Source organism: Monodon monoceros, unplaced genomic scaffold (genome assembly GCF_005190385.1).
Source record: "Monodon monoceros isolate NGI ecotype Baffin Bay Population unplaced genomic scaffold, NGI_Narwhal_1 Super_Scaffold_3, whole genome shotgun sequence".
NCBI classification, from domain to species: domain Eukaryota; kingdom Metazoa; phylum Chordata; class Mammalia; order Artiodactyla; family Monodontidae; genus Monodon; species Monodon monoceros.
The window spans coordinates 63366892-63394849 of NW_021703780.1; the positions used below are offsets into that span (position 1 = coordinate 63366892).

Here is a 27958-nt window from a genome sequence, read left to right on the forward strand (position 1 = left end):
CACTCCGCCTGGAGCAGTGATGCCATCCTTTCCCAGTTCCTTTCAAAACAAGTGCAACAGGAATGGAGAAATTTGAACACTCAAATTGCCGATAAGGCAGACCTGCTTGAAGAAACCACAGACCCCTGCACCTTGGGTTTCAGGCCTGCCAGCCCCGTCCTGGATGGGGTTCTCACTTCCTTCACAGCAGCTTTGACGCCAGCAAGCCCTGTGCAGGAGTCAAGGAGAACCCAGCCAGCCCTGTGATCTGGAGCATTCTGTGGGCGCCATGAGACCTCCCGGAGGCTGCAGATCCCATCTCCCCATGGTGCCTGCCAGGCACAGCTGCCACCCTCCAGCTAAGGGAGGGCTGGGCCAAGCCCACATCTCAGACACCAGACAGTGTGTTATCCTTTAATGAAGAGCCAGGTCAGTAGGGCCACCATTCTCCCCGAGGCCCCCCTGCAGCAGACACCCCTCACTCCTGGCTGCCTCGGTGGCCCTGAAGCAGCCAGCCCTGCTGAGAGGTCAGTTTGCAGCAGCCTAGGAAAGGCATTCATCTCTCGGACCTAGGAAAATGGCAGCAGCAACATGGCCAGTGGCGGCTAATGAGGTCAGGGATGGTGGAGGAGGAGGGCGGGACAGGAAGTGGGGGCTCTCCTCCTTCCTCTCTGAATCCCCTGGGATAAAGGCCAGTGTTCAGGAGCAGTACAGTCTCCCCAGGGGCTGGAGGCCCTTCCAGCCACTCTCTGGAAGCCCTTAGTCCCCAGTTTCCCTCAGACTAACATCACACAGAAAGTAGCCCGCAGGGTCACTGGCCTCAGGGTCACCACTCCATCAGCCTCAAGGCCCCATGCCTGCGAGATGAGTCCAGCAGGGCCCAGGCCAGAGCCACCAGGAGACTTGGAGCCACCTTCCACTAACTCCGCTGGGCAGGCACTACAGGCATCTAAGAAGGTGGTCTCTCCCTCGTGGTTCCGGGGCTGCCCAGGCGGGGCTGAGGCACAGCAGGCCAGGGGATCTCCAAGTCCCTACAGATCTGTGACCTTGTTTTCTACAGCCGCTGCGATCTGCTGGAGCCGATAGCCCAGCTGCATCTTCTGGGCCGTGCCATCTTCCTCCAGGGCAGTGATGATCTGAAACACAGAGACCAACTCAGCAGGGGGAGACCGTCAGCCTGCCGTCTGCCTTTGCCACAGACTTCAATAGGCCTCCACAGCTACCGCAGCAGGTGTGGGTAGGGGCCCGAGAAACCCTGTGAGCTGCTGCACTCACTTCCTCAGGGCCCCCTCGGGGAGGGGATGATGACAGCAGAGTCACTGTGGGGTTTTAAGGATTAGTGAGGTAGGGAATGAAGTACTTTACTCAGTACCTAGCACTCACGGTAATGCATATCACCTCCCCAGTAAAATCGTTTTGAGTGGAGGCCAACTTCACCCACCATGCTGGTCTTCTCTGCCACAAACCCCCTGGAAGCCCTGCTCCACCCATCCTGGCTCCCCCGCCCACCAGGCAACAAGCAGTTCCTAAATTCCTACATGCCGGGTGCTGGACAAGGAGCAGGGACCCGGCAGTGATGACAGGTACAATCCCTGCCCTCGTGGGGCTCACTGGAGGGGAGACAGGTATTGACCAAACACGGACAACTACATAACCACAAGGGGGGCTGCCACAGAGGGAAGGGTGGGAACAGGAGGGGCTCGCCGGCCACGCCTCCACAAGGGGACAGCTGTGTCACACGGCCCCGCCTCCCCCACACCGACACCCACACTGTTTGGAGCAAGGCACCTGGACTTCACGCTTGTGCATCACTCCTGTGTCAAATGCCTGTCCCCACTCCAGGCCTGAGCCATGAGGCAGGGCCCTCATCGCTCAACAGCAACGGCCACATCCCTGGGGCCACGCAAACATCTGGGTAGATGATTCCAGCAGGCACTCAGTGGGTTGACTGGTGGGCGCTCTGATCCTGAGGCCCAGCCCAGGAATCCCCCAGAAAGCCCCCTTACCGGCTCTGTTGTGCCCGCATCTGCCCCAGACCCTCCTCTCTGGCAGCGCATGCAGCCCAGCCAGTCCCACCCGCCCAGAGATGGCCTGCACAGCACACTGCCACATGTGGTCTCAGGTAGGGCTCTGAGGGAGCACAAGGCCGGGGCACAGGTGGCCGCTGTGTGTACCTCCCAGCACATCCTGCACACCATCTCCAGGCCCTGGTAGATCCCCAGCCATCCATCACCACCACCATGCCCAGGAGCCCAGCTGAGGAGCCCGGATGGGAAGGGCGGCAGCAGGTAAGAGCCGGGCCACTACCAGGAAGCACACCTGAAGAACACTTCCCGAACCCAGGGCTCAGTCCCCCTCTACCACTCTGTGCCTGGGGGAGACCCGAAGGCCCCACACTTGCGTCACAGAGCCAGTCACCCTCTCACTTCATCCTGACCGTGCCCAGGTTCTGCCCACCTGGTCATAGTATTTGTTGATATACTTGTAGAGTTCGTGCAGGGCCACTCGCACCCCCAGGTCTCCAGAGTAGTTCTAGGGAGGAGAGACAAGAGGTTACAGAGATAGGGGGTGCTGCCAGCCACCAGAGGAGGCCCAGGACCCCAGGCAAGGGGAGTGGGGAAGAGGGGGCTGGGAGGTAGAGGAAGGAACAGGGCCCTGCATTGGGAAGCAGAGCCCCTCCACAGACAGGGGATGCCAGGCTAGACGTGCTAAGCTGGGGACAGGATAGGACCAAAGGGCCTCCTTGGTGGAGAGAGCCTGGATCTGTAGTTTCACCATGGCCTGGGGTCTCCACTGGGGCTCGGCCTCTCTCCCCCTCCAGGCTCCAGCTGGGACCCTCTGGCATCCCAGGCAATTGCAGAGCCAGGCAGAATAGGTGCTGCTCACAGGCTGTGACCCAGCATAGTTCTGCTGTGACCTCATTCAAGTCTTTCCTGAGGTCACACCCAGGCCCCTCCATGGGGACATCTCTGAACCTCAACCTCCTCTTCAGGACAATGGAGTTGATATCACCTAACTTGTAGAGCTTTTATGGGAATCAAATGAGAAGTAATCAAAGCCCCCACGCACAGCAACACCCCAAAACTGTAGCTACTGTTGTTATTGTGGTTGTGGTCATCATCATCGTGGTTTCGGATTTACATTGTTTATAAATTCCCCGGACTGGACTGTTTGGAGGCTGTTTTAGGAGTAGGTGGGGGGGCATGTCTATAGTGCCAAGGAAAGCAGAGCAGTAGGAAGACGTGGACAGGCTGACCCAGGCAGTGCTGGGGCTGAATCCCTGCCACCTCACTGCCTTGGAACTATGGTCCACAGACCCCGAGGGGCTGCAGACATCTAAACACCTGGCTGAGTCAGGCTCGGTGGCAGCTGCCAGGACAAGGCCCCTGCTGCTCTCTGATGAGACACTGGGAGCCCTGGTCTTTTACAGAGGCAGCGGGAACACTGTGCTGAGGCCCCCAGGGCTTCCCTGCAAAGGAGCAGTGTGAAGGGGGCAGGACCCTTGTGGCAGAAGGCCTATGCCCAACCCAAGAAGCAGAAGGAGGGCCATACCCGGGACAGCTCGGCCAGGATGGAGTTCATCTCTTGATCACTGGCGGGGATGGTCTGTCTGATGTCTGCATAGTACCTGCCAGAGATCATGGGTCCGGCAGCCGCTGGGGAAACAAACCCCTCTTCACCCCACCAGGCCCACCCCTGGGCCTCAGCTGTAAACACCCACCAATCCGTCCAGCCATTATCCCCCAGATGCAATCCCTTTCCCTCGTACCTTTCCACCATCCGTTTGTACCGGGGAATATCCCGAGCATACAGAAGTTTGTTGATGGGAGAGTCCTGGGTGCCAGTAGGTGAACAGTGAAAGGAAAAGAAGGATGAGAGCTCCTGTTAGGGTGACCAGCTGTCCCAATTTTCCCAGCACTGCTTCAGTTTTAAAACTAAGTCCCGAATTGCAGGAAACCTCCTCAGTCCCAGACAACCCGGATGGTTGGTCACCCCACCTCATTCCTTCTGTTACCCCTCCCCCAGTGTCCCATCTCTGCTGTCATCACCTTGAGCTTCCCCCCATCTCACTCCAAGGTCAGCTCCACATGCCTCCACCCGGACCTGGCAGGGAACTGGCATGCAGGGTGGGAAGGGTGCAGTGCCGTGTGGAGCCCTAATACTGCTTCTCCAAGTGCTGTTCATTCCCCATGTAATGTAATTTTAAAAATCAGGAAACTAACCCCGAAATTTAATTAAATTGCCCCAGACCACCTCACTCCTGTGTGGCTGAGCTGGGATTTGAAGCAGGTCTCTCAGACCAGAGCCCACAATCTAACACAGCCAGATACATCCTCTACCACCGAACTGGGCTCCAATCCCAGCTCTGTCCCAGTGGCTGTGGGCAGCACACTTCCATTCTCTGGACCTGCTGCCTCATCCCACAGCTGCTGGGAGGGTGAGGCAAGACTGCACTGCCCCCTGCGAGCAAGGGCGTGAGCGCTGGGCCTGAGGCAGGATGCCTGCTTCTCAGCAACTCTCCATGGGTGGCCCTTGGCATCCTGGTTTGCACTATTCCTGAGCTACCCAGGAAGCATTTGCAGCGCTGCTGGGAAGGGGAGCAGTGTGAAGATCAGGCAGAAGAACCCAGCTACCATACAGCACACACCCTGGAGGTGACTCCTGGGTCCTGGTGTGGCTCTGTGGTTCTCAGCTCATCGCAGGCAGAGTAATGAGCACAGGCAGAGCAAAAATGGCTTACAAAAGACAGCACTATAGAGTGAAACTTTCCATCTTGTTTCCCCATGGAGAACTCTCAAGAGGTCCCAGGCCCAGGGGTCGAGGCTAAGCAGAGTCCGTTATGCAGAGCCACGACAGCCCTGCCTGCTGGGTGCCTGAGCAGTCATGGTGGTGACCCCATGTCTGTCACAGGACTCTCTGGGTCCTGACCACTGTGACAACATACCTCCCCCTCTCTGTGCCACCAGGCAGCCCTGACCACCTCTCCTCCATGCTTCCCAGCTCCCCTGTCAGCACATCCCTCCTCGCCTGGCCCTCCCCTGGACTCTGCTCCCTGTACTGCACGGGCTGGCAGACACTTCCACTGCCCTTGGGAATCAAATCTCCGAGGCAGCCTGGAGCTGCTCTGCAATTGTAGAATCCATGGGCTCACCTCTTCCAAGTCTTAGCTCACCACCGCCAGAGGCCCGGGGTGCGTAAGGAACCCCTCCCTCTTCCTCACCCCCACATCCAACCCACAGCTTCTGCCTGCCCTGTACCCTCTAGTCCCAGCATGAACCTGGCCACCGCTCATCCCAGGGACAACACAGCTTCCTCTCTGGACTCCAGGCTCCAGTCCATCCACTGCATGATTGCCAGGAGGCTCCACCTAACTCTCAGGTCTGACCACCCCCTTTGCCCTCAGGGTGAGCCCTTGCCAAGTGGCCCTGGCCTCCTGCCGCACCGCCAGCACTCTTTGCTCCACTTAACCCTGTGAATCAGCACACGTGCCCCCTGCCCTTGCTCATCCCTGAAGGCTGAGGCACGGCCACCTCCTAGGGAGGCCGGGGACAAAGCCTGGCCCCGGGCCTGCGGTCAAAGGCCTCCCATGTCCTCCTCCTCGACATCCTCAAGAAGGCCTGGAGTCTGTGCACCACAGCACTCTCCATCGCCGGCCACGCTGCCCCACCCACCTAGACCCTCCCGGTCCACCCCAGCCAGCTCACCCGGCCCAGCTTGTGGTCAGCCAGGGTGCAGGCGTCCATGAAGGTCTGTGCAATGACCAGGAACACTGCATCCATGTTATCAGATGTCTGCACGTCGAACACAAACTGCGGGTTTTTTATGATATTGATCCAGAACCTCAGCGGCAAGCTGTGGGCGGGGCAGGTGTGGCCAGTGAGTGTGCTGGGGAGACAGGAGAGAAGACCCCGCACATGCTAGGCCCGCCCCGCCCCACCCCCACCTGTTGGTCTTCCATATATGGACGGTGTCCTGGTCCGAGATGCCATGCTGCTGGGCCTGCTCGTCCAGCAGGTCAAAGAAGTACTTCACAGCGAGCGGCACGGGACGGCTGGTGCTGAGAATCACCTGGAACAGGTCATCCACAAACTTCTGCAGGGTGCCCTGCGGACGAGGGGAAGCACAGGAGATGCAGTCAGCAAGGGGACCTCAGCCCAGCCCAGCCTCAGATGCCTCGTGACACCAGGCCTGTGCAAGCCCCACATACCCCCAAATCCCACTACCTGTCTCGTCCCTGTCCCCAGCCCCACCTTCATGGACAGCAGGCGGGTCAGGTAGATCTCAGGGATGGCCTTGGCTCGCTCCCGCTCCCCGCCCCGGAGGCTGCCCCTCCGAGGCCTGGGCGGCTCCGGCTCCTCGCTTGGCTTCACCAGGTGCCAGGGCCGGATGCCCCCCTCGTCCACATCCTCCAGCATTGGGGTCCCTGTACCAAGACCTTACAGCTTGTCACCCCTCATCAGGTGCCCCCTGCCCTAGACCCCCAGGGTCCTGCCAAAACCTGGGAGTGGGGGCACCTGGTTAAGGGCTTCTCTGGGTGGAAGGGAAGTAGACACAAGCCCACCCTGAAGTCCAGAGGACCTTCCCCCATTACTGGAGACTGGGCAAAGCAAGGGTAGAGGACTGCGATGGCAGGGGTGGGGCGGGGGGGAGGGTAAGTACTCACTCTCTCCAGGGACGTAATCCTGGCTTTCCCGGAGGACATGCTTGGTGAGGCACGGGACGAGGGCCACAGTTGCTCCGTCTGGGACCTGTGGACCACAGTTGGTGACCCCTCCACCAGCCCACCCCACCACAGCCCTCCCCCAGCTCCCACCCCTCCCACCTTGTAATGCTGCAGGGTGTTCAGGCGCCTCCACAGACCCTGGACCTCAGAAGTCACGTCCTCGTCAGAAAGAATGAGATGCCCGGCCACCCCAGACCGCCATTCTGCAAGGACAAGGTGGGCTTGGTCCTTGTCCTTGCAGACATACCCTCCCTGCAGTGGAACCTGTCCCCTCTTCTACAAGGACACTGGCCCCTCCATCAGGGGCAACCTCACCCAACTTCTCTGAAGTCCAGAAACAGGGGCCCCTCAACAGGTGACAGGTCATCCCTATAGAGGTGTTCCAGAGCCCACCTCCCCTGGGTGATAAGCTGACCCTGCAGAGCTGGTCTAGGGCCAGCCTAGCCCTGAGGGTCCCCAGACCACCCTTCCCCTCTGCCCTCACCGACATCCAGGGTGCGGGGGTCTGGCCGCTGGGCAAGAGGCACTCCTTTATAAAGCTGGTCCAACATCTTTTCCTTGGCCTGGGAGATGGTGTCACAGTCCAGGACCTTCACAGGCACGCCCTGGGCTTCTCCCGCTCCAGGCCCCACAGCCAGTAGTGCATTCAAGGTCTATGCACGATACATGGGAGCAGTCAGGGCTCATGCCACGTGTGGGATGACCAAGATGCAAGGCCAAGGCCAGGGACAACCCATAAGGAAGCCACTGCCTCTGACCTCCAAGCACCAAACAATCACTCCTTGTCTCTTCACCCGCCTGCCTCCCCAGGGACAGCAGCTCCCTCCACTCTGTGGCCCCAGCACCTGGCACAGAGCACTAGTGTCTGCTGGGTGAATGGCAGAAAAAATGGGAGAGCACAAGTCCCTCTGAACTCTGATCCTCAGGCTCCCGGCACAGACAGTTAGGCTGAGGAAACCCGCATAAGAAGTGGGGTCTCCACTAGCCAGAGGAGCAGGCCTGGCGGAGCCTGAATGGGATTTTCCCAAAGGACCTCCACGTGGGCCACAAAGGGGAAAGTTTCCCAGAGGGAAACAATGGGCAGGTCTGCCAGGGTGACTCCCAGCTTGGTGGGCACAACCATGCCCCTGGCAGGATGCTAAGACCATGATCAGGCAGACACTCAGGCCCTGACACAGCAAGGACCCGGACGGGCCCCGGGCAGGGTTGGCTGCTCCCTAGACTCTGGATGTGGCCACCCTGACCCCACCCCAAACCTGGGGAACCTCTGAGGTCCTATCTTCAAGGTCTGGCCCTCAAGCCTCTATCCTGCAGCCAGCTGGAGGTTAGGCTGGCTCAAACCAGATGCAGACACCCACACAATCATACGTGGTCACCCTCCTCACCTTCATGGGAGACTGACTCACCAGCAGGTTCTCTCTCTCTCCCCCTCCCTCCCCCTCTCTCCCCCCCTCACCAGGGGACGGTACTCCACGTCCTCTCGGAGCAGGCGGTTGTCATTTAGGGTGTATTTGGCTTTGCCAGTCACGCTGTCTACCGGCCCCTTGTCCACTTGATGCTTAATTCCACGGAAAAGCATGTACAGAGGCTCCCCTACCGAGTCCTGGGAGAGCGGCGGGCAGTTAGGACACCCGGGGCAGGGGACAAGCATGGGATGGAGGTGCTGGGGGAGGGAACAGGATGCAGGCCGCAGAAGGCTTAAGGTGGCTGAGGACATGCTGGGCAGGGGTGCCCAAGCTGTGCCGGGGCAAGAAGCTGCGTCGTTCAGAGTCCTGACTCTCCCTGGAGGGGAGCCCCACCCACCTCTGCCTCACTCACCCTCACGAAAGTGTAGAGGCAGATGGACATCCAGTTGGTGAGCAGCTTCTCCACCACAGTCTCTGTCCTGGGATGACAGGAAAGAGGGGGCAGAGTCAGCAGGTGGGGACCCAGGGCTTTCTATTCTTCAGACCCCAGGCCCCAGAGGGCCTGACTCAGGTCTTGGTTCCAGCTGTCCACGGCCACCTGGCCCCCGTGGCATCTTACGGGCATACAGACCTGCGCAGCATCAGTTTGGGGTTCTTGGCCACGTACTGGGCCACCAGGTCACTGAGCAGGGTGCGCAGGATGTCAGTGAAGTACTCAAGCTTCCCGTGCAGTGCCACGGTGAGCAGAGATGCCACGTAGGCGCGGTCCCGAGCTGAGAAGGTGCGCTGGCTCTCCAGGGTGTGGATGAACTGGCGCCAGGGAGAGGGGATGGGTGGGTGGGGAGGGCAGATTCAGAAACGGAGGGACTGAGAAGGGATGGGGCTGGAGGGTAGGGGAACCCCCTCCCCACCCCTGGAGGGCCCAGATAGGGGGTGGGGCCGGCACCTTGATGAGGAAGAGCTTGCTGTTAAGCAGGTTGGAGAGCTGCCCCAGCCCTTGTTCCACAGTGGGTCGCCTGCTCTCAGGCACGCCCAAGTCCCGGTGCAAGGGTGACTCCTGGTGCCCAGGGAAGAAGACCCTCTCGGCATACACCTTGTAGTCGAGGAAGGGGATGCCGCTGCCCAGAAGGTCACTGGTAAGATCGGTCATCTCGGTCATAAGGTCTGTTGAGCAGAAGAAGCCAGGTTTGGGCGCAGATCCCAAGGTGATGGGAGCAGGCTTGGGCAGAGCCCTGGAGCATGGGGTCTTCGCAGCCTCACCTGTGAACTCCTTCTTGCAGCGGTCCCGCACGCTGCTCTCCAGATTCTCCAGCTGGATCTGCACCTTCTTATAGTCCCTCAGAGCCTGCTTGCTCTTCCTCCTGCTCAGCACCAAGGTCAGGGCAGGGAAGGCCAGAGGAGGCCCGAGCCCTTGCTGGGTCCCACCGGGCCCAGGCCTGCCCAGGCCAGCACAGTCTAACCCTGCCATGCCCAGCCAAGCCAGGGCCTAGTCAGAATAATTCAGCCTGTCCCATCCCAGGCAAGTCACACCCACCCACGACTCATCTAGCCCAGCCTAGCCCAGGGATCAGCAAACTATAACACGGCCAAATCTGGCCCCTGGCCTGTTTTTGTAAATAAAGATTTGTTGGAACACAGCCATGCTCATGTGTTTATATGTTGTCCGTGGCTGCCGCTGGGCTATAATAGCAGAGCTGAGTCACTGCCACCCAGACCGCCTGGCCCACAAAGCCTGAAATAGTTACTCTCCTGCCCTTTATAGGAAGTGTTTGCCTATCCCTGGTCTAGTCTGCCCCTTCCCAATCCAGCCACACCCTACTACCTGCCCAACCCAGCCACATCTGGCTGCACCCACCTGTACATGAGGACAATGATGATGACACCCAGGGCCAGAAGAGAGGTGCCCACCCCCAAGCCCACCTGGGCTGCCATGGGAAAAGCCACAGGGCTCTCGCCATCGTACTGCACGTGGCCCAAGGAGAAGCGTAGGTTCCCCATCTGCACCTGCACAGGGAGCCACATGTGAGCAAGAGGTCAGCGCACGCCCGATGCCTGCCCCGGCCCAGAGCCTGCCCACTGACCGTGAACTCAGGCAAAGCATCAGGCACCTCCCGGAGGGCATGGTGCCAGGGTAGGGGCTGCTCCACGGGGGGCTCGCAGTACAGGTGGTGCCGGGTCAGCGTCTTCACCATGCAGGGGCCGTCCCCTATCATGGCCACCACCTCCTCCTTGGACATTGCAAGGTCCAGATTCTCCCCCTGGAACATGGGGTCACTGATTGATCATTCAGAACTCTTCCTTAAGGGGAGGAGCTGATGGTCACTCAGATCCTATCTCCCCAAATGTGAGACGGATGGTCCTGAGACCCACCCCCAGGAGCAGGGCTGATGGTGCCTCAGCACCTCTTGTCCTCTACATGGGGTGACAGCCCCATGGATGTTTCCCAAGCTGCCCCCGATCCTTTTCTGCCCCTCCCGATCCTTCTTCCATGAGTCTTAACTTCTCCGGAGCTAAAAATCTGGAGAATATAAAGCTGTCCCCAAATCCTACGCAGTGGCCTAACAAAGCAGAGCCCCTGCTACTGCGTGTGTGAGTACACACGCCAAGTATGTGTCCACATGAGACAGCCTGCCAAATGGGCATCAGCCCAGGCGCCTATTGTGTACCTCGCCACCACTGCGTGTGCCAAACTATTTACATATCGTTATTCAGACACCTGCCATGGGGTATGTCAGGACCCAGACCACAGGACCTAAGCCCCGGCCAGGTGTGTCTGGCTAGGCACCCCGCCGCCAGCCCCCTCAGCACTCGCCATGTCCATCCACTGGCCCTTACTTTGCTGTCATGCCCCCTGTGCCACACACAGCAGTACCATCCGGCAAAGTGAAGGGTCTTGGGGCCCTGCCAGATCCCACTAGGAGCAGTACCTCCACAGACAGCACACTCCCAGGCTTGTGCCGGAATGGTGCGGTGGGGTCCTCGGGGTTGAGCGGCTGCAGAGTGGGGTCGGCCTCATAGGAGAAGGGTGTGGGGTTCAGTGTTGCAAAGTCAAAGACCAGGTTTTCAAGGATGAATTCCACACGGACCCAGGGGTCCTCAGGCAGGCCTGGGAGGGCCGGCGTGCGGCACGTGATGAGCTGGGAGGAGTTCACGTGGCAGGGCTCCTCAAACTAGGGCAGAGGGAGGGAGGACAGGGAGGGCCTGCTGAGGGTGCACGGGGGGGGGGTCCAGCAAAGATGGGGACATAGCCTCCACTGGTACCCGCCACCCACAGCTGTCTAGGGGTGGTGGGGGGGATGAGGGGCAAGGTGGGCGATGGCTAGCCCAGTGCAGGCAGGGGATGCCCTTGGGGCTCCTACGTGAAGGCCGCCACAGGAGGCTCCGGGGGAGCACGCCGTCTCTGGGATCACGCGGTGCCTCCACCCAAGCCCCTGGCCTGGTCCTGGTGCTCTCATGGCCACAGTCACTCGGATTCTTGGTGTCTGTACCACGTCCAAATTCTGGCCACGGACCCATATCTCACGTCCTCCACTGAAAACACAGCCCATGAGCCACTTATGGCTTATGTGAACAAGGCTTTAAAGCACAGCCCAGTCCCTGATGTTAGGTCAGCTCCAACCCAAAGCCCCACGGCCCCTCTCCCCACCAGCAGCATAGGAGTCGAAGCCCCCCACATAGAGCCCTACAAACCCCCATATACTGGAGCTGCAAAGACCTCCCAACGGCATGCCATGCAGCCATGCCCTCGGCCCAGCACCTGAGGAAGCTCTTGGCGGGGCCAGCAGAGGTGACATTGGGATCTGATGTGTACTCGAACTGGCTGTGATGAAGCCTCCGCTCAGCAGCCCCAAACCACACGGCCACGGGGAGTGTGGCAGGCGTGGGGTGTGGGCTGGTCTCACACCGCAGTTGCTCCGCCTGCTGCTCCAGCAGCCTGAGAAGGGAGGGAGAAGTGGCAGGCAGGCCCGACTGGGCTGGAGGGGCACAGGAAGGGGAAAGGGGTGATTCCAGGACACAGGACCCACTCGAGCCACAGCTCACTTCCCCCTTCAGTGCTGACTGCAGTCTCCACAAGTGACCCTGGAGGCTGCACTCCCAAGAAAGCCCCAGCTTCGAGAGGGGCTGGCCACTTTCTGATGGAGCAGACTTGGCCCTCTCCCCATTTCTGTTCTCCCTAATATCCCACCCCTCCATCTTCTCCCCGGAGCTCAAGGATTTTTGCAGAATGAGGAAGCGGCCCTCACAGGTGACAAGGCTGGTCTCCAACTACCACTCGGATGTCCTCCAGCCGCCCGGTCAGAAGCTTGGAGCCATGCAGGGTGAGGCTGGTGCCCCCGGCTCTGGGGCCTCGGGCCGGGAAGATGGAATGCACCTTTGGGTCCTGTGGGAAGGGGACAGGGAGAAACAGACAGGCATCAGGCCAAGAACAGGGAGGCAGGGGGAGCAGACAAGGAGGCCCTGGGGTGGGGAGCCCCAGGGAGGCGAACCAATGTGCTGGGAGGAGCCACCTAAGGGGGTGGCCCATGGGTAGCTGGTGGGGACTCAACAGTCAGGCACCTGGTAGGCAAAGTCATGCTCTGAGACGCCGCGTCCTCTTCCTGGCACCTCCACCGTCACCGCGCCTGCCACCTCCTCCCCGCTGGCCCCAGTGATACACACAAGGCTGTGGACACAGGGCAAGCTGGGGTGCTGGGCCACACTAAGGGCCCTTCAAACTGACCCGGCCGCCCCCTCCCTGCCCCACTACATCACGTGTTCTCCCTGGCTCCCAAGATTGACAGAGATCCTCTTGCTTTGGAAGGAATTCCTTAACGACTCACCAGGAGGCTTTGGCCTCTGAGAATTAATATCTGTGGTTCAATCATTCAAATCCAACCCCAGAGGCCCCTGACAAGGAGAATTTCTCTCTCTGTGGGGCACCAGCCCTGGTAAGGCTGATGGCAGGGGTGGGTTGCTGAGCTAATGAGTGGGCCTAACCGGCCACCATCACCGTGGGCACAGCACCAGTTACAAGGTGGTGGAAACTTGATTTCCTCATGAAAACATGTTCCCGAAAGCCTCTAGTCAGGCCTGGGGATGGACGTGAAGGGAAAGTGAGCAATCTAAGAAATGCTGGTTCTTAGCCAGGAAACAGAAGCTTGGGGCAAATTAATCTCCAGAATGTGAAGCCTGCAGTGGTTCGACTCTTTGTGACATTGTCACGGTCACTGCAAACACCCCCAGAAAACAGATCAAGCGAAGTGTGAACTACCCGGGAGAGGCTTCAGCTGGAATGTATTTTAATCCCTTTATAAATCAGTTCAGAAAGTACTTTAGTCTCATGGTTCTAGAATCATTAACACTCACCTAAAGTTCTCAGTCATAATACATTCAGGGGGGAAACAACATGCTCTAGCAGAGTCTTGTTGAAAATAAGACTGCAGGGTACTTGCCTGGTGGTGCAGTGGTTAAGAATCCGCCTGCCAATGCCGGGGACATGGGTTCAAGCCCTCGTTCGGGAAGATCCCACATGCCACAGAGCAACTAAGCCTGTACTGAGCCTGCACTCTAGAGCCCACAAGCCACAACTACTGAGCCCGCATGCCACAACTACTGAAGCCCACGCGCCTAGAGCCCGAGCTCCGCAACAAGAGAAGCCACCGCAATAAGAAGCCCGCGCACCGCAACAAAGAGTAGCCCCCGCTCGCCGCAACTAGAGAAAGCCTGCACATAGCAACAAAGACCCAACACAGCCGAAAATAAATAAATAAATACATTTTTTAAAAGAAAGAAAATAAGACTGTGGGACCCCAACGCGGGCCTACAGATCCAGACCTCTGCAGGAAGTAGAGGGAGGTGGTCTAAGGATCTGCTCTGGGGGGTTTTGAACCAACTCTCCAGGTAACCCTGACATTCGGCGGGTTGGAGACCTGCTGCTTGTGGATGTCTCCTTCGCTGTGTTCTGCGTGTGCACATTTGGGACCCTGCAACTGCCAGCCTTGTAAGCCACAAGCCCTGGGAAAGTGGGAGGGGTCCGAGGGACTGGACAGAGGGGCCTGACACTCAGCAGGTGTGTCATAAGTCTATCCCCGTGAGGAGCCTGCCTAGGGCAGTGCTTGGGGAAGAAGGGTCAGCAGGTGGGAAGGTCAGCCGCAGAGCACAGCTGTCTGGGATCCAAGGAGCCTGCTACCACAACTATGCCCGTGGTCACTTGGAAAGCCGGGTGAGCACACCTAGGCAGTGCCAGGAAGCAGAGCCGCCTGTCAGCTCTGAGCAGTGACTAGACCCAGGCCAGAAACCTGCAGGTCTGTGCACAAAGCCAAGGCCTTGATAGTAACCCCAGCCCCGAAATACTGTGATCAGAACAAAGGAAAGGGGGAGGGGGAGGGCAGACGAGTAGTGGGTGGATGGCCCTAAGCAGGAAAGCCAGCTGTGAAGCCCGCGGGGTGCCCCCTGCTCCTGTCAGTCCAGCCCACTCACCTGCTGGACACCTCATACTCCTGAGCGTCCACAGCACAGGGCACTCCAACCACCCTGACCGTGTCCTGCACGTCCTGCACATGTTGGCCCAGGTTGGAGCCCCTGATGGTGACACGGGTGCCTCCGTCTACAGGCCCAGTCAGTGGCTCCACCTGTTCCAGGACAAGGATGGCTCACCTCCACGCACCTGTTGACCTTTGGCAGCCTGGAGAGACAGCCCCAGCCTCCCACCTTTTGGGACACTGAACCCATAGCACCCCGAACCCCTTGAAGGGATGCTCCAGCATTTTAACACACCGAGTGGATGAGGGGTGCTGGGCACTGGGTGACCACAGCCTCAGCCTCGCCACAGGCCTCCTGGGCCACGCAGCGTGGATGCTTCCCCTTGCACCACACACAGCCGTACTGGGGCATGGCAGTTTGGCAGCGGCTGCAGTCCTCGTGTCCCACGGAACAATCATAAAGCACCACTGGGGGTGGAGAGACGAATGTGAGAGGCAGGCCAGGAAGAGCCCTGTTGCCACCAGCCAGTCCCAGCAGCCCCGGGTCACTCACCGTGCAGCCCATCCACACTGTCCACACGCAGATGGCCAGCCCGACGCAGAAACAGCCCCACGCGGAGCTCTGGCTGTAGAGCCTCATAGCTGAGCTGGAGAAATGGGAGTGAGGTCAGAGCCCAGGGTTAGGGGAGGCGTCAGGCCTGGGGAGACGGTGGTCAGAGAAAGGACCAAAATGACTCATGGGAACACAAAGCCAGAGGCCAGAGCTGGGATACAGGACCCCATGGGGCACAAGGTCAGAGGTCAGAGCTGGGGTACTAGGACTCCCTCAGGGTCACTCAGTCAGAGAATGGGCTGGGATGAGTGCGGTGCAGCCAGCTAAGCTTGGTAGCCAGCCTGTGGCTAGCGCGCCCTTGCCCACCCAGGACTCGGGATCTGTACCTGGTGCTGCTGGCAGGTGACATGGCACCGGGTATCTGGAGGCAGCTCGCATTCGACCCGGGCCTCAACCACCACCTCGTGGCCCTCCAGCTCCATCACACACTCATGGTCTCCTGGGCTGTCCTGGGGACAGAGGACACAGCTACGGGGGCAGCTTCAGAAGCCAGGCCTGGTGAGCCCCACAGGGCCCCAGCACAGTCCCCGGGTTGGGACTGAGGCCTGAGGCCATGCCCTCCCCTGCTCCCCGGGACTCGCGCATAGTTTGCCAACAGCCAAGGAGGCCACAGCAACAGCTGCAAAGAGGACACACTCACCTGGAAGAGGCGCAGGTTCCTGCCCAGCAGTCGCACTTCTCGCTGCACGTGGACCGGCATCAGGCTGGAGCCCTGCACACTCTCCACACAAGGGCAGGAGCCTGCCCCCAAGGTCATCTCCTCCTGCAGGCACCAAGCGCCAGGCAGTCTATGGAGCCCACCTGCCGCCTCATCCCTTTCCCAGACAGAACCCCGGGGCCAGGCCAGCGTGAGGCAGCGGACGCCCCCCTCCCCTCCATCCTTCCCCTGCAGAATCGCAAGGTGGCCAAGAGGCTGCATCTGTCCCAATCCCCTCCCCTGAGGCCTCCTTCCTGGGCCGGGTCTCACCAGCTCCCAGAGCCCAGGGGTGTCGTACTGGTAGTCAAGGCTGGACAGGAGGATGAGGGGGGCGGGAGGGCCCTCGTGCTCAGCAGAGTCTCCATCACCTGAGAGGAGGGTGGAAGTGGAGAAGGCGGGCGTGTCACCCCCTGTCCACTCATCCGCCTCGGGCAGCTCGCCGCCTTCTCTCATGAGCCAGTCCAGAGCAGGCTTCGTGGAGCCAGCGGCCCCTGGGAAAGTGGTGGCGGGAGCTGTGCCGGGGGGCTGGTCCAGGGGTACCGCAGAGGGGAGAGCCTCGGGGCCAGGCTCTGCAAGGGCGGGGGGCAGTGCTGCTGCATCTGAGGGCGATGGGTGGGAGGCCAAGAGGTCCTCAGCGGTGGCCACGGGTCCGAAGGCTGTAGGGGCAGGGACAGCGGTTCCAGGCCTCTGGCGGGGGCTGGGAGGAGGAGGGGCCTCGTGGAGAGGTGAGCCCGTGGAAGCCGAGGCAGGTGTGGGGCCGGGACCTGCCCACGGTCCCCGGGGGCTGAGCAGGGAAGGCCTGGCCCCGGGGGGGACATCCAAGGCTGTGGCTGTGGAAGGAGTGTCCACGGGAAGGGCGTCAGGAGTCAGGGCGACCGTGGCCCTGGGGGCTGTGGGTGGGAAGGAGGTGGGTGCGTCTCTTGCAGGAGGGGCTGGGGAGAGGGGCGGGCTCTGAAGGGGGAGGCAGAGAAAGACAGGAAGGGCCACTCAGCAGGCAGGTGCGGGAGCGGGCAGCAGGCAGGCAAAGGGTGTGTTAAGAGGAAAGGAGACCAAGGAAAAGAGAAACAAAAACAGCCCATTAATTCTCCAGAGGGGAAGGGGAGGGCGCGCTCTAGGGGCGTCTATGGCATCTGTGCCAAGGTGGGGCACGAGGCCAGACCTCCCCTCCTCTCAGCTACAAACGTCCTCTCCCGAAACAGGTGGGACGTTGACAGCCGTCCTCCAGTGAGTCCGTCACACACAGCAGCTCAGGTGCTCACGACAGAGCACCCGGGGCAGGCAGACACACAGACCCCAGGCCATGAGAGAAACCCTCACAATGGGGAGCCCGAACCCCCCCTGGGGCCCGGCCAGGAGTTGGGCTCACCTGTCGGCTGACCACCATGGGCCCAGCATCACACAAGGCCTTGTGCGTGCACAGGTGCTGCCAGACGCACCAGTTACACCCCCAGAGGCTTCTCACACAGGCCTGGCACCTGCACAGAGCACAGCCATGGGGTGGCGATCGCCACAGGGCAGCCCAGGGGCTGGGGGTCGGGGTGAGGAACTCACTGTGCAGATGGGCGGAGCAAGGTGACGGCCATGCAGTCATAGAAGGAGAGGGAAGCCTCAGCAATCACGACGGCGCCAAACCTGAGCTCCAGGCTCACGGAGACGTGGTCTGCAGAGGGAGAAGCGAGCTGGGCTGAGGAGCAGGAAGGGGCACTCAGACCCCGAGCTGACGTCCCAGACCACACAGGGTGGGTTTAGCACTCTGACCAGGAAGGGGTGCCCAGGGTCGGGAACACAGTCCACAGAGTAGAAAACAGGGACTTTAGGGATTGGGGACCAGAGGGGGCCTCAGAGAAAGGTATCGCTTCAGGACCCTTTGCCTGGATTCACACCTCATCCTGATCACACCCCTTGGAGCAAGATGGGAGGTGAGTGGGGCTCCCAGGCCCCGGGCTGACTCCTTCTCTCACCCACCGGCTTCTCTCGGCAGCTCTGGAGCCTCACTAGGGTCTGGGGAGGGGCACATCACACCAGAACTGGTCAGCAGGGCAGGACTCTGGTATTCCCCAAAGTGGCAGGAATAAGACTCCCCTGGCCACAGGGGTGGCAGATCGGGTACCGACAAGAAAACCTGCGAAGAGAGGCCAGGACATGCTGTTGGAGCCACTGGGCAACAGATCAGGGCTCCGTTTACAGGCTTCCAATGTGGGCAGGCACCAGCGGCCACCAGCCCCCAGTGATCACAAATACCCTCCAGCCTGGGTTAGTAACAGATGGAGAAAGCGGAGCCCCAAGAGAAGCGACTTGGGCAAGGCCATATGGTACTTAAAATTCAAGGTTGCAACCCATCACCAGAGCTCCCCCCGGCCAGGGCTCCGCCTGCTCTGGTCTTCACCTCCCTCCTCTCCTCACGGCTGATGTTAGCAGGACTCAAGGTTGCCACTTGCAGACAGCCCACCTCAGGCTGGAAGCTCCACAGCCACCGCTCTAAGCCCTGGCCCCGAGAGCACTCGGAATGGCGACTGCACCTGGGCAAGAATAACCAGTGTCCACCTGTGACCCTCACGGGGCCACTGGCAGTTCATGGGGCAGGGACACCTACAATCCTAGGGACCTGGGCAGGATCCTCAAGTGGGCCACGACAGGCCTGGCAAGTCAGGGTGGAGGATAGGGGTGAGAGTAGGGCGTTGGGGCATCCAGGGGTCAAGGGTTGAGAGTCAAGGGCCAAGGACCAGGAACCCTGGACAGGGCAGGAGAATTGAGGGCATGAGGCTGGGGAAGGGGCCAGGCTCGGGGGAGCGCTGACCTGCCGAGGAGCACACACCACCCACAGTATGGGTCCCTGTGAGCCAGGCAAGATGCACAGTCCAGGTGCTGAGCACAGGAGGCCACAGGAACCTTGAGAAGCTACAGCAGCAAAGAGGACTTGAGGTCAACAATCCAAGCACCAGTGGCTCTCCACATATGGGCCCCCAGCTCCCCCGAGGCCCCTCCCAGCAGTCATGCCCTCCCTGGCTGGCGCGTGGCACTCACCGTGCTCTGGGTCATGACATACAGGTGCTCGAAGGCCCCATCAAAGATGAGGTCTCTGCTCACCGCAGACCCCTGCTGGATGACCCGTGTGGAGTACGGGTGGCCATCACTCCCTGGGCCCAAGTAGACCTGAGATCAGAGACCACAAGATCTGAGGCCCAAGGCCCTCCCCTCTCGCCCCAATAAAATAATTTACAGAATTTCCTCCTAGAGAGTACAGGTCACACCACCCGGCCCCAGAAAGAGGAGCACAGGTCATCTCTCCCAGCCAGGGCCAGGGGCACATCACATATCTCACATCGCAGCCCCAGGGGTCTCAGGCGTAGCTCTGCCCAGCCTGGGTCCCCAGCAGCCTGTCGCCTCCAGATCCTGGGGCAGGGCCCAGTACCTCCTGTGGACTCACCTTATGCAGCTGCCCTTGACTGTCACCCAGGAAAGCAATGGTGTGTCCATCTTCCACAGTGATCGCCACGGCTGTTAGCTGAACCCCGGGCCACTCCAGAACTGGCGTGGCTTCCAGGGGGACACGGCTGGCCATGGGGCTGGGCGTGTGGTCTGAGCCACAAGGGTAAGCATCCAGGGTGTCCTGCAGGCAGCAAGAAGCACAAATAAGGCTCTCCCTGGATAACGTCCACTGGCCCCTCCTCCCTGGACAACCCCACCCCTTCTCACCATCTCTGCCAGCTCTTGGCTCTCCCACAGCCGCATTCTTAGCCTTGCCTCAGTGGCTTACCTCCACAGTCTGCAGCGGCTCCGTCCCCCTCTTTTGATCCCCACATGTCTGGGGCCCCACTTTCTCCCATCCCTGGCCTGGGAGCTGCTTCCTCCAGTTCATGCACTCAGCCTTCTCCTGGACCACTTTTCCAAAGCCTCTCCAGCTTGCATCCTCCTCTCCAGGTCTACTAACCTGGGTCTCCTCCCACCTCTCACTGACTCAGTCCCCCTATATGTAGCTTCTACCCTTTTCATCCATCCTGAGACTACAGCCAAACAAGTCTCAACCTCACCTGCCTCTCTTGCTCAAGAACCTAAAACAATAGATTCCATCCCCACTACATTCTGGGTCCCTGCCCCATTCCCAAGAACCTCAAATGCCCTTTCAGTCCACCTACACAAATGCCATCCCTTCAGCGCCTGGTCCAAACCCACCCCTGCACAGCTGGCTCTGTCCCCCTGAATGCCACTCTTACCATAAGGTACCCATCCATCACCCAGACACAAAGGAATCACTTAACATCCATTGACCTGATCAGTAAATGCCTGGCCAGTGGCCTCAGAGACAGGGAAGGGCTGGGCGGTGCCAGGACTCACCACGGGCAGCTGAGCACAGTCGGAATTGACATCGTACTCAATGTAGGCCACCTCGGCCCCATCCTCAGCGCGGCCCTCCCGAGTGTAGCAGGCATCACGTGTGCGATTAGCAAGGCGATCCACCTCATCCAGAGGGAAGGCACAGAGGGCAGAGGCTCCAGATGCCCCGGCAGCTGCCAACGGGGGCCGGCCCACAGTGGGGGGAGCGGCCGAGGAGAAGGCTGCAAAGAGCACCTCCCCCCGGGCCACCTCCGCGGACACGGCGACAGCCACAGCCTGGATCAGCCCATAGCGGCTCCCCTGACAGGCCAGAGGCAACTCCACGTAGGAGTAGTAGTGCTGGTCCCGGAGGCACACACGGGACACATAGGCACGGAAAGCTCGAGACTGAGCCTGCAGGTCCCGCCGGAGAAACAGGAAGTAGGCACTGGCCCCGCGTGCAAAGGCGCTCACAAAGTGGTGGCTGTACTCGGAGAGGCGGCCCACAGCTAGCTTGGCCGTCTCCTCATAAGAGAAGGCAGCCTGGGGGTCCAGGGGCCTTAAGGCGCGGGTAGTGATGGGAGGGATGCCTCCCCCTACACCCCTGCTGGTGTAGCCCCGCCCCACAAAGAGGAGGGGCTCCCCAGCCAAGCCCTGGGCCACCAGTCCCACCGTGGTGACGGCAGGGTCGTTGGCGGCCACATACTGGGTGTCCCCAGGTCGCTCTGGTCGCAGCAACAGCTGCCCGAGCTGCCCCAGGCGCCGCTGCTCACAGACCCCCTGGTGCACACTGCCACACACCACCAGGGCCCCGGGGCTCACCAGGAGCAGCTGGTTTGGGTTGTTGGTGGGCTGGGCCTGAGGGCACTCATCAGGCGTCACCGGCGGCAGACAGTCCCTGCTGTCTAGCACAGGGCCAGTGGACACCGTGGCCTCCAGCTGCAGTTCAGGGCTCAGCTGGAACAGGAAGTTGGTGGCCCCTAGGTAGAGGGTGCCTGAGGTGGGATCCCGCGCCAGGTGCTGCAGATGCGTACCATTGGGAGTGAAAGCAGTCGGTGGAGGGGGCTGGAGGGTGAGGACCCACCCGGCCCAGAGTGCCTGGAGAAGAGCTGGGCCGAGGGCAGGCATGGTCACCTGGTAGGGAGAGAGGTTGAGCGGGGCTCATGTGGCCACCTGAGCACCGTGGGACCACTGGTGAGGAGTAAGACTGTGATGCTGCCAAGACGCCCCTCCTAACTCAGGGAGGGGGGAGCAGGGAGGACCAGGCTTAGATGGCACTGTGGTTAGGATGACCCCAGGACCACACACTAGCAAGGGGTCAGGAGACATTTTCCTGGAAACTTCAACGCCGCCCATTCTCTGTAAGCACTAAGCACTACTCTCTCAGGAGACCTGCACCCCACACCCCTCACCCTGCCCTGCCCTATGTCATAACAGGGTCCAAGGGTAAGAGGCTAAAGGGGCAGAGACATGGGAAACATCCCATTCCCAGGGACTAGGGCCTGGAAGGGGCAGGAGGGCAAGGGATGGGAAGAAGGGACCCAGAACCCCAAAGAGAGAAAGGCACCCTCTGCATGGATGTCAGTTTCCTGGGCAGAAAAAGGGAGGGCAAGGTCTCATGGGCCACCTGCATGTTAGAGTAGGGTAAGAATTGGATGAAGGGCCTTTCAGGCTAGGAATCCAGAAGGGTAATAACCACAGAACCAAAGGGCCAGAGAGATGAGGGGGGTTAAGGCTGCCAGGGAGGGCTTCCCTGCTGGCTCAGTGGTTAAGAATCCGCCTGCCAATGCAGGGGACGCGGGTTCGAGCCCTGGTCCGGGAAGACCCCACAGGCCGCAGAGCAACTAAGCCCGTGCGCCATAACTACTGAGCCTGCGCTCTAGAGCCCGAAAGCCACAACTACTGAGCCCACATGCCACAACTACTGAAGCCCGCGTGCCTAGAGCCCGTGCTCCGCAACAAGAGAAGCCACTGCAATGAGAAGGCTGCACACCGCAACGAAGAGTAGCCCCTGCTCTCCGCAACTAGAGAAAGCCCGCGCACAGCAATGAAGACCAAACACAGCCAAGATAAATAATTTTTTTTTAAAAAAGGCTGCCAGGGATAGGGCCTAAAAGGCTAGCTAGACCCCACCTTGGAGAGCCCTCAGCAGAGGTGGGAGTCACACTGCTCCCAGACACCTAGGTGTGAGGTCAGGCTCACCTGGCAAGGCCAGCTGGATCAGGAGACAACAGCATGCCCCGTGTGAGGGTCACCTAGCCAGGGAGAAAGCAGAGCATGAAGCTGGGGGTTGGGCTGCAGGCATTTGGGCTCCCCACCATGGAGGCAGCACAAAGGTACCTCTCCCGGCTACCCAGTCTGCTGGTGGAGCTGGGCCCAGCCTGGCCCTCGGCCACCAAACACATTCCACAGGGACGCCTCCTCAGAGTCCACAGAGAGGGGGAGGGCAGCAGAACCAAGCACCCTCAGGGCCTGGGAAAGGGCAACTAGGAAGGAGCTGCACGGCTGGCAGGGCCCAGTCAGGCCCCCACTTTAGTCCTGTGCCCCCTGCAGCCCGTTCTCGGCACTCTCCCATCCTCATCCTCTGGCCAAACTCTCCCCTATCAGGGTACCCTGGTACATACCCTCCACACAGGCCCGGGGCTGGCCTAGCCCCAAACCACCACCAGCACATAAGCAGACACATGCTCGCACACACCAAGAAGCACACATACCACCCACCCTGGATGCACACACCCACACACAAACACATGAGCACGAGCACACACAGATGCATGCACATACTGCCTGTGCATAGCGCACGGAGACACATACCCAGAAATACAGGCAAACGTCCCACACAGACACGCTACCCACCTGCACTTAGACACCTGCACAAAGACACGTCCACAGAGACAAACTTTTTACACAAAGAAACATGCACTCCACACAGGCACATCACATGCACCCACCCACCCAAGACATACACACCACCACCCACTTTCAGACCCCACACACACAGACTCACGCATACTTCCCTGGTTTGAGCCCTAAGTCCTAGAGGGCTGCAGAAGCCAGGCCATCTCTTGCTATCTCCTCTCCTGCAGGTCAGAGCAGGGCTGGAGGGTGGGGGGCAGGGGGGATTGTCCTAAAGGAAGTCACCATACTAGATGTGCCCCACATCCCCAGGACCTTCGCAGACCTTGAGGGCCTGCTCTCCTCACAGACCCATCCTTGCAGGCTCCACCTGAAGCCAGGTGAGACCAGCCACCTTTCCCAGACCTGGATGGTCTCCAGCCAGGAGCACCAAGATTGGTAAAGCACAGAGGACAGGGCATGCATCCCAAGCTGAGACACTTCCCCTACTTGCCTGTACCCAGGCGGCATGGCCCAGCCCCTCCCACCACCCAGCTGCCAGTCTGCCTGTTCACTCTGTTCCCAGAGCTTCCCAGGGTCCAGGTTGGCTCCTTCCAGCCAAGGCTCCCGGCAGGGTGCTCCTGAGGCTGGCCCAGAGTGAGCAGGGCTGGGCGTAAGGCTTGGAGGAGGGTCCAGCAGCCCGGTGGAAGCAGAGTACTGTGGCCACGGCCTGGCTGGGCAGTGCTCCCAAAATAGCTTGGGGGTTTCCATTTTTAGTGTGCAGAGAACAGGGCAGCTCTATGGGAGCAGGAACAAGGCAGCCTCTGTTTGCCACTGAGGGGGCAGGAGGAGGGGGCCGGCAGGGAGAGTCGTGAACCCGGCGAGAAGCCCAGGACTGTGGCAAGGCCAGGCTTCCCAGGAGCCCCCCACCTTGTTTCCAAGGGATGGGGGGAGAAAGTTTCTTCCTCTGGGAAGACAGGGTCTGCCTGAGGATGGGCAGAGGCCATCTCCCATGCTCAGCCACTGCTCAGTCCCTCCTACCACCTCCCGCCTAGGGATGTGCCTTGGGCAGAGGGTCTGACCCATCATTCGCTTACAAACATTAGCTCAGTGCCTACTTCAAGCCAAAGTTCTCCAGCCCTCAAAGGGCAGCAACCAGGACAATCCCTAAATGTAAAATCACAGCTGGGTCGAGTGGCCCACAGGAAGCGGATGGGCAGGATCAGAACAGCTCCTGGCAAGGCCACATAGGATACTGGAGGCCGACTCACGCTGGGAAAAGTGTGTCAGGCTTCTTCAATCACTGCCACAGGGCCGAGCAACCCTCGCCCTTCCCCACATACCATGGGTAGGAGGAGGACAAAAAGAAGGACACATATTTCACTTAACCTCTGCCACTGGCCACAGAGCAGCTCCCAGCCCCTCCAGCTTACCCCCTCCCACCTCAGGGGAACTTCAAGCGATGTATCGGAGTACATCCCTCCTTCCAGAGTCTTTGGGGCACCCCAGGGCCTGGAGTATAAAGGTCAAGCCGTCCAGTCCACATGCTCTCCTGTGCGATCCATGCCAGTGCTCCCCCGCACATGCTCTTCGTTCCTGCCAGCCTGAACTGCAGGCTGTTTCACACTCCTCCGTGCCCACTCCCTCTCTATCCCATTAACTCTGGTGCCCAACCATCACCTCCCAGGGAAGCCTTCCCTGTCCCCCCATGCTCCTGAGGAGCCCACTACACATGGCCAGTGGACATCCCCAGCCACCACCCTCGTGTATATTGCAGCTCTGCCTTGGGCCCTCTAAGCTTCAGGTTTCCTATCTGGAGAATGGGAGGCGGGACCGCTCTGACCATTAAACGTGATATGGTGTGTGCCTGGCATTAGAGGCACCAACTGAGGCCACTCTTCTCCTTGTTCCACACTCCCACTCTTGAAGCTCCTTAAAGGCAGGGAATGTGACTTTTGATTCAGAGGCCCCAGTAACCAGGACAAACGTTAGCACAGAGCAGGTGCTCCTTACATGTTGAAAGAACCCTCATTTCACAGCCAAGAAAACCCAGCCAACAGGGGAGATATGGAGCCCACAATCCTCTCCAAGCCACCTGGCTTCTTGAAGGATGACACAGGGTCAGCCCCACTTTTATTAATGACGAGGCCAGAGCAGGCTGAAAAGGCTGGTTTGGAGCTGGGCCTCAGGTCCCCAACTTACACAGCTAGGATCTCTTGCCCACTCCCCAGATCTCAAACCCCAGCCAGGGTCACAGCCAAAGCCTAGCTCTTCTGGGCCCACCTTTCTCTGGACCGCTTCAGCAGGGCCCAAGGCTGCCTAACTTCTGTCTGCAAAGAGCAAGCACCTCTCCCCGCCCTCCTGGGGCTGTCCTCACCAACCAAGAGGGCTTATAAACTCTGCCCTTCAAACTGAGAGAGGGTTCATATCCCAGCCCTCATTTACCGAGTCGCGGGGATTAGAGGGGGAAACCGGCCTTTCCTTTCTGCCCTCGCTCTGCTCCCAGGGTCCACCCAAGAGAAGTTACTAATTGACAGCGCAGGAGTGCACAGTGCTTACCCTGTTGTTTGTGTTGAGGTGGGGTGGGGGTGAGGGTCCACCATTTACCGGTGAGGACTCAAGGAGTGCTCATCAATCACCCATCGTCCGTATATATACGGCGGATGGGGGGCTGGGGCTTCCCCTCTGGGGGTGCGTGGCAGGGGGATCACAGGCTGCCTTTTGTCAGTTGCGCCGAGCGCAGCCTGGAAGGGCTGTTACTACGTAGGGGAAGCCTCGACCTCCCCGTCGACTTTTCCCCGACCCTCCTCCCTCCTCCCCGACCAGAGCAAGGACCCCACCCGTGGTCCTGGGAGGGCGGGGAAGAGGCCGGCCGGTCCCGGGCTGAGGCGGCTGCGGCGGCGTTGGCGAGGAGGGGGCGCGGAGGAGCAGCTCCACCTCCTCTGTCTCCCAATCGCGTTACAGGCGGAGCCGCCAGAGTTTCCCTTCGCGCGGAGAAGTATGGTCCCAACTCTCAGGACCGAAGCCGACCACCATTCACACGGGCTGCCCGGGCCCGGCGGCACCGAAGCTCCAGGCCCTTCCATCCCGGGGATGCGCCGCCTCGCCCCGGTCCCACCGCCCCGGCCCCGGGCCCCGCACTCACCACCCGGCCGGGCCCCGCAGGACTAGCACGCCGAGGCGGGCGCCGGCCGTTCCGGGCTCGAGATCTGCGCGCGCGGCGGCGGCGGCGGCCTCCCCCCCCCCCCCCCCGCCCTCCGCCGGAGGTGGGTCTGGCGGAGCCGCAGCTGTTACCCGGAGACCGAGGGGCGGAAAACTGCGGCCGCTGCCCGCCCCTCCCGCCGCGGCGCTGCCACCGCTGGGAACAAAGGAGACAAAGCCGCGTCGGCCGGGCCCGGCTCCGCTCCTTCCCCCCCTCGCCCGCCGGGCCGCCCTCCCCCCGCCCGCCGCCCAGGCCAGGCCGGAAGCAGCCGCGAGAGCCAGGCGCGCGGCCCCAAGCCGCCCGGGACCCCGCATTCCAGCCCGCCCGGCTCTGCACTTGCCGAGGGCGGGGGACTACACCCCTCCTTCGCCGGGTCGGGGAGGGGGGCGGCGGGGGCGGGCTGCACCACGGCGGTAGCCAGGGCAACGCGGACGGCGGCGGGAGGACGGTGAGGAGCGGGAACCCCAAGGACCGGCTGCCCCACCCCGCCCAGTCCCGCCGGGCCTCACCTGCGTGCCGCGCTGGAACCGGAATTGGAAGGCCTCCGGGATGGGAGGTGCCGGACTGGGGGTCGCGCTCTGCACCGCGCCCCGGCCTCTGCCTACCTGCCTGGCAGCGCCGGGTGGGACCCACGCCCCTCACCTGCCCCGCCTGTTCGCTGACCACCACCCCCGTGTGCGGCGCCGCGAGCTCTCTCTTACCTGTCCAATACCTGGTTCCTGTGGTCGTCCTCCTCCAACTTGAACTCCTAGGCGCCTTGTTTCTCCCCACCGCACCAGGTCTGCCCACCGGCTCTACTCCCAGGACTCCCAAACAGCCGGCGTCTCCTTCCGGCCCCCACCTCTGGCTGTGCGGGAAGAGCGCAGGCTGTGGGGTTGGGCCTGGGCTTGCGCCATCACTAAGCCAAGTAACCTGACCCCTGCCCCCCAAACACACACGCCTATTTGCTGACCGCCAAGTGGAGGTGATACCACACCTAGCCCTGCTGTTAAAGGAGGGCACACCGCTGCAAAAGTGCACAAGCAAGGGCACATTTCCTTCCAGACCTGTACCTGGGCCCGCCCCAAGCTGAGAAGCCTTGGGCAAGTCTGGACTCCCTCACCTGCAAATACTTGGGCCTTCCAAAGGAGGTACACTTGGGTTCTCTCCTGAGGCCCAGGTGTGCCCTCTGCTGGGCCCTCCATACCTTGCCCTGCCCACTGCAAAAACTCAGGAGCCAGGACCTAGCCCATCCTATTAGGACTTCTGGAGAGCTTTGGCTCATGGCCATTGGGACAGCCTCTTGGGAGGCAAAATTTGTCACACAGAGATCACTCTGGAAGCCCCCAGAGCCTCCACAGGCTTGGGGGAGCCTCAATCAGAAGGTTCTGGTCATCCATACTGGCTGCTGTCAGAAGAGCTAAATCACAGGCACCCTCTTTCCACCTGCCACCCATCAAGAGTCATCATTCTCATATACCCGACTCTGCCTTCCAAATTCTCCCTCCCCAACTCCTTGGCTCCCTTCCCTCCACCTTCTATTCCAACACCTGGGTCCAGGACTCAGCACCTTGTCCCCACCAGGATGGCACCCCTTCCCTGGTTCCCCCGTCCCTGGCCTCTGGACATCAGAGTGGCCCTCTGGGTCCTCCACTTCATTCTCTAACTTTATGCTCCACAACTCCCCAACACCCATCACCACCTCAGCCAAGCTGGTGTGCTTCAAGGCCCTCACCCACCTTGCCTCT

At 60.6% G+C, this 27958-nt stretch overlaps 1 protein-coding gene across 6 annotated transcripts; it reads right to left on the reverse strand.

Moving 5' to 3' along the window:
- Nucleotides 1-379: 379 nt before the first annotated feature.
- Nucleotides 380-27143, reverse strand: PLXNB1 (plexin B1). 6 transcript variants are annotated; one of them, XM_029243228.1, is made up of 38 exons: nt 26933-27142; nt 22397-22449; nt 20216-21328; nt 19308-19490; nt 18905-19033; nt 18678-18778; nt 18267-18399; nt 17846-18002; nt 17432-17540; nt 17247-17355; nt 16151-16831; nt 15824-15946; nt 15510-15632; nt 15124-15217; nt 14866-15038; nt 14569-14720; nt 12667-12772; nt 12354-12490; nt 11867-12043; nt 11469-11640; nt 11037-11279; nt 10191-10367; nt 9965-10107; nt 9370-9470; nt 9056-9273; nt 8741-8919; nt 8522-8588; nt 8160-8306; nt 7188-7356; nt 6803-6906; nt 6644-6728; nt 6231-6415; nt 5924-6084; nt 5685-5832; nt 3749-3813; nt 3532-3607; nt 2437-2511; nt 380-1115 (listed from the first exon to the last, which is right to left on the reverse strand). In XM_029243228.1, the coding sequence occupies exons 3-38, from the start codon at nt 21320-21322 to the stop codon at nt 1011-1013; spliced, it is 6414 nt and encodes a 2137-aa protein (XP_029099061.1). In that variant the 5' UTR covers nt 21323-21328; nt 22397-22449; nt 26933-27142; the 3' UTR covers nt 380-1010. The 6 variants fall into 6 exon arrangements, with proteins under 6 accessions (XP_029099061.1, XP_029099062.1, XP_029099060.1 ...); XM_029243229.1 differs by having other exon boundaries at nt 6231-6403; nt 9965-10113; nt 26933-27141; XM_029243227.1 differs by having other exon boundaries at nt 3532-3813; nt 6231-6403; nt 9965-10113; nt 26933-27143.
- Nucleotides 27144-27958: the final 815 nt, after the last annotated feature.

What these genes read in the sequence shown, in the direction of transcription:
- PLXNB1 (XM_029243223.1), bottom strand. Translation starts at nt 21,322, where the DNA reads ATGCCTGCCCTCGGCCCAGCTCTTCTCCAGGCACTCTGGGCCGGGTGG. An exon ending in GGAACCTGCGCCTCTTCCAG is followed by an intron (nt 15,633 to 15,823) that starts GTGAGTGTGTCC and finishes CTCTGTCCCCAG; the next exon opens with GACAGCCCAGGAGACCATGA. An exon ending in GCCTCTACACTTTCGTGAGG is followed by an intron (nt 8,307 to 8,521) that starts GTGAGTGAGGCA and finishes CCGCTCTCCCAG; the next exon opens with GACTCGGTAGGGGAGCCTCT.